Source organism: Diabrotica virgifera, chromosome 1 (assembly GCF_917563875.1).
Source record: "Diabrotica virgifera virgifera chromosome 1, PGI_DIABVI_V3a".
In the NCBI taxonomy this organism is placed as follows: Eukaryota; Metazoa; Arthropoda; class Insecta; order Coleoptera; family Chrysomelidae; genus Diabrotica; species Diabrotica virgifera.
The window spans coordinates 71,689,390-71,703,076 of record NC_065443.1 but is presented as its reverse complement, the minus strand read 5'-3'; the positions used below and the strand labels follow the sequence as shown (position 1 = coordinate 71,703,076).

At 34.7% G+C, this 13,687-nt stretch overlaps 1 protein-coding gene across 1 annotated transcript in view; it reads right to left on the bottom strand.

The window, feature by feature from the left end:
• The window catches only part of LOC114325931 (uncharacterized), a 424,930-nt gene extending 413,481 nt beyond the window's left edge, over nt 1–11,449 (bottom strand). The window contains exons 1-2 of the mRNA XM_050660141.1: nt 9,847–11,449; nt 9,406–9,625 (exon numbers count right to left, since the gene is read on the bottom strand). Of these exons, the coding sequence (XP_050516098.1) occupies nt 9,406–9,625; nt 9,847–11,449 (1,823 nt within the window). The remainder of the gene's footprint in view (nt 1–9,405; nt 9,626–9,846) is intronic.
• Between the last annotated feature and the right edge of the window lie 2,238 nt (nt 11,450–13,687).

Sequence of the window (13,687 nt, the reverse complement as noted above, 5' to 3'; positions counted from 1 at the left end):
TTCCAAACGTACGGCCCTAGAAAAAATATTGGTCCTAACTCATGCGGAAAGTGCCTTCCCTGCACTCGACTGCTTGCCCGAACTCAGCTATGGCGTCGTTCTGGCCAACGGCAGTCTCGTGCGTGAAAGTATCACTTTCCGCACTAGTTAGGAAAATAACTATTTCTATTTTAAGAACGATTTAATGAGCGAAACTCAAAACGTCAAATATTAGTTAATTAAAAATGTCATTTTTATTGCACCAATGATATTGTGGGCCAATGAAAAATTCGGGACGAAATTCTTCTTTGTTTGTTTTCTTTTTGGAAAACTGTCCAGTGACAGTTTGATTTTACTTATCCAAGGTTGGGTTTGGGAACCTTAACTACTATACAGAATTACACTACCTAACAATACTATGGATAGGAAAGGAGGAGAGGAGAAGTAAAAAATCAGAATATCTGATAAGCAGAGCACATGAAAGATGTCTTCTTAATCTTCGTTGGACGGGACGCCCATTAGGGTTGATTTAATGCGCTGGGATCATTTTCTATGCGTTCGTCATAATCAGGGCCGCCGCCAGAAAAAAAATTAGGATGGGCCAAAATCTTTAAGTCACTTTTCGATTATAGAAATGAATGAAAGAACAAGAAAAATTTATATTTTAATAATCATATATAATACAAAAAAAAAGATTAATCGGTAAATAAAAACTTTAATCTCCTTTGATCTTGACCAAAGGACCCCGCACAAACCTTATGGAAAATAGGTCTCAGTGGATTTCGATCATACTTTGGGAAAATACCCTTTGAAGCATCCTGATAAAAAGTTCTCATGGGCACAACTCAATCGTATGAAGGATTTTCAAGATATAGAGGCCCAAACTCGGAAAATTATAAGATTCACGGGGTATTTCAATTCTGTGAGTTACTGGTTATTTGGCAACATGTAGAAGTTTGGATCAAGGAAAAGTACTAGTAGTCTATGATTTTTTCCTGGCTATCCAATGGCGAACTTTACTTTGACCTTGACCTTCAACGGACGTCATCTTCTAGAGTTTCGAGGGTTTTCGGCATTCAATTGATATAAACAGATTACTCATGGGTTTTTGGGATCGCTAAACACGAATATGCCATCAGAATTTCCCTCTGGATGACATGGTGGCCACGGCTTCTGCAAGGGACGTCATCTTCTAGAATTTCGATGGTTTTCGGCATTTAATTGATGCCCATGAATTACTGGAGGGTTTTTTGAGGTCGCTATACACGAATAAGCCACCAGAACCGACTCCCGTAGCACCTGATTTCCAAGGTCAATGAAAGGGGCTCCTGGAGTTTCGAGGGTCTTTGGTACTACATTAATGCAAACGGATTAGTTATAGGTTTTTGGGGTTGCTGAACACGAATACGTGATCAGCACAGACACAGAAGAACCTGGTGCCTAAGACAGGTTATATTCTGGAGTTTCGGAGGAATTAAATGGATTACTCTTAGCTTTTTGGGGTTGCTGAACATGCATACACTATCAGATCCCACCCACGAATCACGTTGTGCCTACGGCACAATGTGATCACGTATTCGTGTTCAGCAATACCAAAAACCTATAATTAATCCGTTTGCATCAATGTAGTACCAAAGAGTCTCAAAACTCCAGGAGCCCCTTTCATTGACCTTGGAAACCAGGTGCTCCGAGAGTTGGTTCTGGTGGCATATTCGTGTTTAGCGACTTCAAAAATCCCTCCAGCAATTCGTTTACACCAATTAAATGCCAAAAACCATTGAAACTCTAGAAGATGACGTCCGTTGCAGTAGCCCTGGACACCACGTCATCCGGAGGGCAATTCTGATGGCATATTCGTGTTTTGCGATAGCAAAAACCCATGCGTAATCTGTTTATATCAATTTAATGCCTAAAACCATCGAAACTCTAGAAGATGACGTCCGTTGAAGGTCAAGGTCAATGTAAAGGTCGCCATTGGATAGCCAGGAAAAAATCCTTACTACTAGTACTTTTCCTTGATCCAAACTTCTAAATGTTGCCAAATAACCAGTAACTCACGGAATTGGAATACCCCGTTAATCTTATAATTTTCCGAGTTTGGAGCTCTATATCTTGAAAATCCTTCATACGATTTAGTTGTGCCCATGAGAACTTTTTATCAGGATGCTTCAAAGAGTATTTTCCCAAAGTATGAACGAAATCCACTGGGACCTATTTTCCATAAGGTTTGTGCGGGGTCCTTTATCAATAACCTTGTTTTATCTTAAGCTGTAATTATCCAGGGGGTCGGCGGACCCTCCCTGATCCCCCTTGCTGGTGGCCATGGTCATACTTCTAGGTGAATTGGATATTTCTTCTTTGATAGACTTCATTTCAAGTACACGAGCAATGACAATGGTGCTCTGATAGGAATATCTCGGGGCATCTTCTCAGTAAAACAGTCGGCTGATCTTTCATGTTCGACATCTAAATCTTTCCCAAAGCGTTTTCATTTTTTGGGTTCATTTTGAATTAACTCACCATCCTCTGATAAAACTGTCTTGGTTTTTTAAAATATTGCTGACCGGAGCTTGTGGAATTTCAAACGTTTTAGCAATTTTCATTTTACTGTACTTAAATTGTTTCGCGTATTCAGTTACATCAACATCTTCTTTTAAATTACGATAAATTTAACCATGCCATGATTCGCTCGCAAACACTGACTGAATTTTAAATTAACTGTGTCTAAAAATTTATTAACAGATAACGAAGTGGCTGGCAAATAGAAATTTTCAGATAGACAAAAAAGTACTTTATGACTTGTGGATGTTTCGGGGACGGCTTGAATTGGTACTCATAACAATGTAATAAATTCTTTACAGGCGAGCGACACACCCGTAATTTGAGGATTAGAAATCTAAAAAGCGACCATGATAGGTGAATGGCAAATTTTGGTCACCCTTTATATTTTCGATGTCGGTGAATGATTTTTCAAATTTAACTCGCTCTATATTTGGTCGCCGTAAACATTTCGTTTTGAAAATTGTACTGTATCATCTTTAATGTATTTAGATAATAATCAAATTTGTCCGAAATGTTTAAAAAAATTATAAGAGGAGTTGTTAATTTTAAAACATTTTGTCGTCAGATTTCGTTAGTTTCATGTACTTAAAAAAGTTGGGTGACAAACTTTTAGTTTATAACTTTAACCAACACGACATTAAAACCTAAGTTATGAACAAATTTTATTAAAAACTAAGTCAAAATATGCAATAGGAAAAAGTTATGTTACTTTATAGACAAGTGGCAGTCCTCCACTTAAAAAATGTTTATTTCTCGAGATAGTGGTGCGATAAATAGCTAATTTTGGTCATACTTTATGTTTTTGATGATGCTGAAAATGAAAATTAGGTTTATTTTGAAGTTTATGTTGAGAAACATTGTAAAAATCGCAATTTTACACCAAAAATGAAAATGAAATTACGTTTTTTGCGTTTAACTCACTACAACTATGTTCTTTCAATATTTTTGCTGAAATTTTTATAGTATACAGTCGAACCCGCTTATTGGAATAGCCTTCGTGCCAAGCAAAAATATTCTTATAAGCGGGATATTCTAATAACCGATCATTGGTGGCAAGCTGGTTTTAGGTCTTATTATGTCAAAAAAAATTTAAAATCTATTTACAGAAATAATAATAAAACGATTAGAAAATAAATTGGAATTGGGTTTTAGAAAAGACTTCCGAACAAACGATCAACTATTGGTAATAAATAATATTATAGAAAAATGCTGTTTCTAAAAACAGCCAAATGGGTGGCAATGTGTACCTATAGAAATTTGTAGACAAATGAAATTATTTTATGACCTTGTTGGCGAGCGATTGAATTTTTTGTGAGAAAGGAGCGTTTACTCATAACACAGTAATAAAGTGTTTTTAGGTACCTGACAGACCGTAATAATACAAAAGATCAGGCTTTCGAAGCTCTTATCGACAAATCATTAAACCAGGCAAATTTTAAATTTTTAGGAAATTGTACGTAAAAATTTATTCGTTGACCTCAGAAAATTATTCTAATATGCGGTATTACTTTACTAAACCACATTCAAATAAACGGATAAATTTATTAGAGGGTAAATGGAAACGTTTCGGGACCTCGAATTGATATTCCATTAACTGGGATATTCCTATAACCGGTACTCTAATAAGCGGGTTCGACTGTATATGTATTTCTCGCCTTTCTGAAGACAATGGAATCTGTTTAATATTAGAGTCTTATTATAATAAAAGGTATGAATGTTTTAAAATAAAAGGTGAAGATTCCTGAATTGCAAAGTTTAATCGCAAAAGTTGTGTGACAAAATTTGAAATTTAACTTTTTAATCAAGTGTATGTTAAAATATAGAGTACAAAGAAGATAATGTTATATAGAAAAAAAATGGTGTAATTTTTTAAGAAAAACGTGATTCCATTTTTTTATTTTTAGGGTAAGATTGCGATTTTAACAATGTTCCCTCACAAAATTCAAAATAAACTTCATTTTCGTTTACAGCACCATCAAAAACATAAAGTATGACCAAAATTACCCATTAACCACACCATGGTCAGTATCTCGAGAAATAAGCGTTTTTTAAGTGGGGAAGTGACACTCGTCTATAAAGTCACATAACTGTTTTTCTATTCAATATTCTAAATTGAAATTTTCCAGATAACCTCTTCATGACTTATGCTTTATTATTTTGTTGGTACAGATTATAAAATAAAAAGTGTGTTAGCCAACATTTAAGTAAACCTGAAACTAACGAAATCTGACGATAAAATGTTCAAATTTTAACAAATCTTCTTTTAATTTGTTTAAACATATCGGATAATTATCACTGTAATCTAAATACTTCAAAGGTAATAAAATCAAATTTTCTAAAGGAAATATTTGCAGCAACCAATGATACAGCGAGCTAAAATTGAAAAATATATTAAATTGATTTTTCGCATTTTTGCATAAAATTTGATTTTTGAACATGTTCTACCAATTTTAGATGAAAATAAACTTCATATTTGGATTCAGCGACGACTCGAAAACATAAAGAATGACGAAAAATCGCCCTTCACCTGAAAGTTGATTTTTGTGGTCGGTATAACATCATTTTAGGGTTAGGTGCCGCTCGCCTATTTGTCAGCCGCAGCTGAGAGAATATTTACTTATTAACACGTTGACGGACAGAACGTCTAATTTCCATTGATGTAATGTGACACAACGTCTATAAATAGACGTTGCATTTTCCCCTATTCTACTTTGCAAAATACATATAGTGTCACAACACTTGCTTATACATTTGACGCACTGTCCGTCAACGTGTGTTACTCTTCGCCGATGTTACCGGTTTTTATTGAAGGTATGCGAAGGTAAATAACTAGTTTTATTTTCTACCAAACAAAAAAAATAATAATAAGAAATCAAAAAAATCGGAGAATTCACAAACTATTTATTCTTATTAACCAAAACTAAAAAAATTCATATTAATCTTAATTGAAAATATAGAAAAAAACCAAAAGGAAAAGGTAAAAAGCTCAACTAAAGTTTATATTTGCCTCTAAGAATATTCTTTTCAGCGTACACCCATATTATAATTCTTAAAACTATGTAATATTATATTTAGGTACTATTTACAAGAAAAAAAATACAAAACCGAGATATTTGTCAGACTGCTGTATGGTGTGGTGGCTTAGACAGGCAAAACAACGTTCTTTTAAGAGAAGTATTGGTTTGATCCTACCTTATGTTTTTTCCGTCGATGTTATACACGTGGATGATGTCGTACTGCATTTATATACTTGGATACTTCACAGATATCCAGGTTATATAAATATCGACCCTGGACAAGGGTGTTTAAAAAAAACTCACAACATCAAAATGAATTGGAGAGAAAGAAAAATTGTTGGCCTGAAATGATAGCGTATGGCCAAAAAGAAAGGTCTTGAGGACCTAAATATCCAGATATTTTAAATCCTTGCTGAGCAAGACAATCTTCAACTTCATCAAATTGAATATTTCTTAATTAGTTATCTGAATTACTTCTGATTAAATATCCTCAAGGAGTTTCATAGGACAACACTAACTTGTCCTCATGAAGTGTAAATCAAAAGTGAACAAGATATGACACTAGACAGGTAAAGACAAAGAAATGACACTTATTAGACAGGTAGCAATGTATACCTAAAGCCTACTTCATGCCTGATTTTCTATATGATTTCGGACTTAAAAATGGCTTGATAGCAGCTAATGTTCAAGATAATATAGAAGCCTGATTTTTATAATTGTTTAGGCCAGTACTTGTGACAATAAAGCAAAAATTATGACAATCTTATTTATAAGAATCGTTTCTAGTTGCTTAGCGACTTTTAACCCGTAACAACCCCACCCTTACTTGCAAAATGTTTCAAAGAAACTTTTAAGTCCTAACGGTACAAAACAAAATAAAAATAAAACAAAAATAAAAAAACAAAATAAAAAAAAAAATAAAACAAAAACTTGTAAAGATAACAAAATCTTACAATAAAATTTTCAACACATTGTAACTCTATACTTCCACATCAGGAGGTTTAGACTTAATGTCCTTAACCTCACTGTCCTGAGTAACCGGTTTCAAATCTTTTGCATTCCAGGTTCCTGCATGAGAGCCATTTTCATCAACAAGTTCATAACTCCATGGGGAGACCACTTTATTAATACTAAATGGTCCTACAAACTTTTGGGCCAATTTTGCGCTGAAATATCTTGTAGCATCAGACTGAACGAAATTTCTTCTCCAAACCATGTCCCCCACTTTATATGTTTCTGTTCTTCTTCGCAGATTATATGGAACTTTACTTTTTTCATACGCTGACTTAAGTTTCTTCCGAACATCAGAAAACAGTTTATCCAGAGATTCCTTCCTTGTTCCGATATTATACTGACCTTGTTCAGACTCATGTCTATTTTTATTGCCATTCACATTGATTTCCCTACCGAAATTAATAAGGTTCGGTGACACTCCAGTGACTTCATGAACCGAACACCGCAAGGCACATGTAATCTTCGGCAAAAGAAGATCCCAGTGTCTTTGATTTTGAGAGACATAGGCCGTCAACATAGTTTTTATTACTCTATGAACTCTTTCCACGGGATTAGCTTGTGGATGGTATAGTGCTGTAAACTTTAATTCAATACCATAGTTTGAGACAAGTTGTTGGAATATATGGCCACGAAATTGTGCTCCATTATCCAATAAAATTCTCTCTGGTATACCATAGACTAGAAACACCTCATTTTCTAGCAACTTAACTATGTTGGCTGATGTCGCTGCTCTAATCGGGAAAGCTAAAATAAATTTGGAAAAGCAATCTAACACGGTGAAAATATACGAAAATCCTGAAGTGGTCCTAGGTAAAGGTCCAACTAAGTCTATACTGATGAGAGTCCATGGATGACTGGCAGTCGGCTGCTGAGATAACAATTGACCTCTAGGACGTTGCTGTTCTGGTTTTATCCGTTGACATGTTGTACAGTTCTTTATATAGCGTCCTATATCTGATCGCATCTTTGGCCAATAATATTTTTGACTAAGTCTTCCAAATGTTTTTGAAACGCCAAGGTGTCCATAAGTTGGAGGATCATGATGATCTCTTATAAGGTTTAGTCTTTGTTCCCTTGGAACAACCGTTACCCACTCTGATGAAGCTAGTTCAGGGTATCGCGGTTTTATATTCTTCAAAAGTTTTCCTCCCTCTATCCTCCAAAGTGGATAGTTTCTAGGAAATTTGTTGACCTTGGAAATCGTACCCAAGTACCATCGGTCTAAACTGACCTGTGTAGAAGTAGAACAGTCTACATCCAAAGCATTTATGCAAGGAACTGCACGAGATAGTGCGTCAGGCACTAGATGATCTTTTCCTTTCAGGTGTATGACTTCAAAGTCATATGCCTGCAAACGCAGAGCCCAACGAGCAATTCTGCCTATGGGGTCTTTAATGGAAAACAACCACTTTAAACTAAAATGGTCTGTAATAACTACAAATTTAGTAGCTTCTAAGTATGGCCTTAGTTTCTCTACAGCAAATAAAACGGCGAGACATTCTTTTTCTGTATTAGAATACTTCCTCTCGGTTTTTGTCAGTGATCGACTCAAGTAAGCTATGACGTGTTCTTCATCTCCATGTTTTTGAGAAAGAACAGCCCCCAATCCATATTCACTTGCATCTGTCTCTACTATAAATGGTAAAGAAAAATCTGGACACGCCAAAATGGGTGCCGAAACTAAATATTCTTTAACCTTATTCAGGGCGTCCTCGCATGTCTTATTCCAAACGAATTGTACATTTTTTCGAGTAAGTTGAGTAAGCGGTGAGACAAAAGTACTAAATGATGGAATAAATCTCCTATACCATGATGCCATACCTACAATCCGACGAATAGCCTGAACAGTTCTCGGTGTCGGTATTCCCAGTATTGCTTCTACCTTTTCTGGATCGACAAGTAATCCAGATTTATTTACTACGTAGCCTAAATACTTCAATTCTGAACGACATATTAAACACTTCTCCCTATTAAGAGTAACACCAGCGTCGGTTAAACGCTGAAATACTGTCTCTAAAACTTTTAAATGCTGCTCAAACGTTGATGTACAAATAATTATATCATCAAGATATACAAAAACATAACTGTCTAATTCGGGACCTAAAATATTGTCAATTGCACGCTGCCATGTAGCAGGAGCTGAATGTAGCCCAAAAGGCATACGACGAAACTGAAATAAACCTCTATTAGGCACTGTGAAAGCAGTTAAAGGTCTAGATTCCATAGCTACATTTATTTGCCAATATGCTGATTTGACATCCAAGGTAGTTAAATATCGTGCATCTCGAAGTTTATCTAGAATAGATGACACATAAGGAATTGGATATGCATCCGGAACGCTTACCGCATTTAACTTTCTATAGTTAACACAAAATCTCCATTTGTCATTCTTTTGTACCATGACTATGGGCGACGACCACGGTGAGGTTGAAGGTTCTACTATGCCTTTTTCTAACATTTGGTCCAGTTCGGTATTAACTACCTTTTGTAGAGCTGGTGACAATGGGTAGTACCTTTGTTTAATGGGTGGTGAATTGGTATGTATCACATGCTCCACGCCCTTTATACATCCTGTCTCTTGAGATGTCATTCCTAAAACGCTTTATCTACAATCTTTTGTAATTGATCACATTGTTCTTTATTTAATGAATCAAAGTCCTGGATTCCAGAAATTAATACACTATTTAACTCTTCTTCACGGTTAAAAAACCATTCTCCCTTAAAAAGGTCTGGGACTATCCCCATAGCTGACCAAAAGTCAATACCTAAAATAAGCGAAGAAACAAGGGATGGGATAACTAGAATATTCAAAACACGAACCCGATCTCTTAACCGTACTGGTACAGTAATAGATCTTATACTTTCACATGAATCACCTGAAGCAACTATACATGATTTCTTGTTATCTTCATTTAATGGGCAAATGTCTTTAAACACATCCCAACCAGATTTTCCAAGAATGGTTCGTGATGCTCCACTATCCAATAATCCAAGTATATCCTTTCCAAGAATTGAGACACTCAAGTATGGTCGTTGATAACCTTCAGCATGGGCTAAAATGTATTCAAGGACCGCTGTATTATCAGTTGTCGGAGTTGATTTACATTCCACTCCACTCGTCCGACTTACCGAGGGAGAGAAGCTGCGTTTTTTGAACATCTGGGACAGTTTTTCGTTGTCACATTGTTGCATCCACATTTATAACAGAAGAACTTCTTAGGCTGGTTACAATTTTTAAACTTGTGTCCCTCAGATCCACAATTAAAGCATGTACCCTTATTCAAATGTTCAGATTTATCGCTATTTGCAACTTCTTCTGTAAACACAGGTGTTGTAACCGGACTCGTAAAAATAGGAGTTGACGGCTTTCTATAAGCTAATTCAGGTTCTACCAAAAGTCTGGTGCTTGAAGGAGGAGGGCAAAATTGTCGAATCCTTGTTTCCATTGCTTCCATAGCCTTGGCTAATGAACAAAGATCACTGATGTTGCTAATTTTTGTTAAAGCCAAGCCCTGCTGAATATAAGGAAGCATATTCCTACGAATGATATTCAGTCTTTCTTCTTCGTTAGGGGGGATCAATAGTTTCTTGAATAGATTTTCCATGACTGAAATATAGTTTATAACTCGTTCCTGTGAGCCCTGTGTTCTTCTTCGGATTTCCTCCCATAAGGAATTCTCATAGTCATGGGGCTGGAAAGCAGACCTAAGTTCCTGGACCAGATTATCCCACGATGTAAAATTTCCCATTCTGTACCAGAGTAAGGCGTCTTTGGTAAAAAGTTCTGGAGCCGAACGAAGTAGTCTCTCTTTAGATACTCCCCTTGAAACTCTGAGTTCCTCCACTCTTTCTAGAAAACTAGTAACGCTCGAGATTCCATCATATTGTAATCTCCATCTACTTATATCAACGTTCTGAACATCATGCTTTAAGAAATCTAGCGAATCCATTATTTTACTGTTGAAGTTAGATGAAGGTGTTTCCAGATTAAAATGTCGAGCTAAAGTATTATCAATCTCCCTTGTAGGTACTGTTGCACTACTTCCATTATTAAAATTGTGCCTTGATAATCTTGTATCAGTTTGTGGTTCCGTATGCCTATTGTGATTTTCAGAAGAATTCATTTCTCTACTTGAATTAAGTGGTCTATTTATAACACTGGACATATACTCTTGATTCCCATCTGACATTCTGCTTAAAACCATCTGAGAACTAGAACGTCTTTGAGAATGTACTTGTGGTTGTATCGTGCTATCATGTTGATTTTCTTCAAAAACCTGCCTTAAGAATGAAACTCTATTGCCTGCAGTTGGTGAACTATTAGTAGCTCCAAACAGTGCAGCTTCAATAGGATGCTCTTCAGCTAAGGATTCTGAATTTACCAAACCACATTCATGAGACCCGGAATGAACAATTTCAGGCAACAATGGAACTGAAGTATCCAAAAGTGAGATGTGCTCTACTTGATTATCTTTCCCAAAGCTCTCATAAATCCTGTTGACTTCTAATAGTAACCGTTTGTGCCAATCTAATAGTTGATTCCTTTGAGCTTCCTGTTTTTCGTTGCATTGAAGTCTGTTAAGTCTAAGTTTAACATGTGTTAGACGAGAACTAATTCTTTTAAATTCATTAGTTCTGTTCTGTTCATTAAAATGTTCTATACCTTCTTCCAGATCGCTAAGTTTCCCTGAGCACAACGAAAACTCAAAAGATGGGTCTATATTAACCACCTTAGGAGAATCTCTTTGTCCCTCTCTTTCTGCTTTAAGAGCTTCTCTCAACGTAGCCCTTTTCGTGTGTACATTTGCATCAATTGGTAAACTTCTTATTGATAACTCATAACTGAGTTCATCATCCAAAAGTCTATTAACCTCCATATTAAGTAAACCGAAAAAGAATAAAATAAAACCCTATCTCGGTTAGAGATAAAAAAATATGATAAAATAAGAGATGAAGTATAAAGTAAAGACAAAAAAAAATCTCAACAATATATTATAGTATCCTATTCTTAAATATTTTTGCGTGAAATGGCAACACGCAACCCTTACCCAATGTTACAAAAAACAAAAAAAAAATAACTTCAACTACTACTTTAAGTTATGCGAGCTTACAAAAAACAAAAAAAATAACTTCAACTACTACTTTAAGTTATGCGAGCTAGTAGTAAGTCAATACACAACTATTGGGTTAAATCCGAACACTAAAACCGATAAAATACTATGCAATATATATTTTATGAGGTGCAATAATTTTGAGCCACCCTGTATATTGGAAATAAAGGAATAAAATTAACTATTTATTTGCAAGAAATCAAGAAAGTGTCCACAAAGCACAAAAATCAAAAATATTGTGCCTAATAATATTTGTGTACAGCAGTGTATATCAAAATATCTGTGTAATATGTAATAATAATTAATATTAAGCCACTATGCCATATCAAAAATCAAAAATTTTATGCCTAATAATATTTATGTACAGCAGTGTGTATCAAAATATCTGTGAAATATGTACCTAACAATAATTACTATTATGCCACTATGCCATATCAAAAATCAGAAATTTTATGCCTAATAATAGTTATGTACAGCAGTGTATATCTTTATAACTGTTAAATAATAATATGTAATAATACTCAATGCTTTATAAAATAAATAATAACAAAAAATTTTACGTTGGAGCGCCAAATGTTACTCTTCGCCGATGTTACCGGTTTTTATTGAAGGTATGCGAAGGTAAATAACTAGTTTTATTTTCTACCAAACAAAAAAAATAATAATAAGAAATCAAAAAAATCGGAGAATTCACAAACTATTTATTCTTATTAACCAAAACTAAAAAAATTCATATTAATCTTAATTGAAAATATAAGAAAAAACCAAAAGGAAAAGGTAAAAAGCTCAACTAAAGTTTATATTTGCCTCTAAGAATATTCTTTTCAGCGTACACCCATATTATAATTCTTAAAACTATGTAATATTATATTTAGGTACTATTTACAAGAAAAAAAATACAAAACCGAGATATTTGTCAGACTGCTGTATGGTGTGGTGGCTTAGACAGGCAAAACAACGTTCTTTTAAGAGAAGTATTGGTTTGATCCTACCTTATGTTTTTTCCGTCGATGTTATACACGTGGATGATGTCGTACTGCATTTATATACTTGGATACTTCACAGATATACAGGTTATATAAATATCGACCCTGGACAAGGGTGTTTAAAAAAAACTCACAACATCAAAATGAATTGGAGAGAAAGAAAAATTGTTGGCCTGAAATGATAGCGTATGGCCAAAAAGAAAGGTCTTGAGGACCTAAATATCCAGATATTTTAAATCCTTGCTGAGCAAGACAATCTTCAACTTCATCAAATTGAATATTTCTTAATTAGTTATCTGGATTACTTCTGATTAAATATCCTCAAGGAGTTTCATAGGACAACACTAACTTGTCCTCATGAAGTGTAAATCAAAAGTGAACAAGATATGACACTAGACAGGTAAAGACAAAGAGATGACACTTACTAGACAGGTAGCAATGTATACCTAAAGCCTACTTCATGCCTGATTTTCTATATGATTTCGGACTTAAAAATGGCTTGATAGCAGCTAATGTTCAAGACAATATAGAAGCCTGATTTTTATAATTGTTTAGGCCAGTACTTGTGACAATAAAGCAAAAATTATGACAATCTTATTTATAAGAATCGTTTCTAGTTGCTTAGCGACTTTTAACCCGTAACACGTGTTAAGCGGCATTATTTTATAAAATTGTATTCCTATAAACGGATACATTTATAAAGAAGTACGGGATCTTAAATTTATATTCCTAAATCCGGGATATTTCTATAATCGGTATTCTAGTAAGCAGATCCGATTGCATTGGACATTTTTGGAATGCGCTTTTAGTTTCGTCAATTATTATTAATTACGTAATAATTAATTTCTTTGAAATTTTCAGTATTTTGGGTTAAAAATTTGTTAAACCTGATGAAGGATTGACTATGAATTCGGAAACAAGAATTGATGACGGATGAAATTTTATGGAAGTGTCTGTAATTGAGTGGGAAACAGTTGCGTTTTCGGGCGTTTTAATAATTGGGCCAATTTCAAACAGT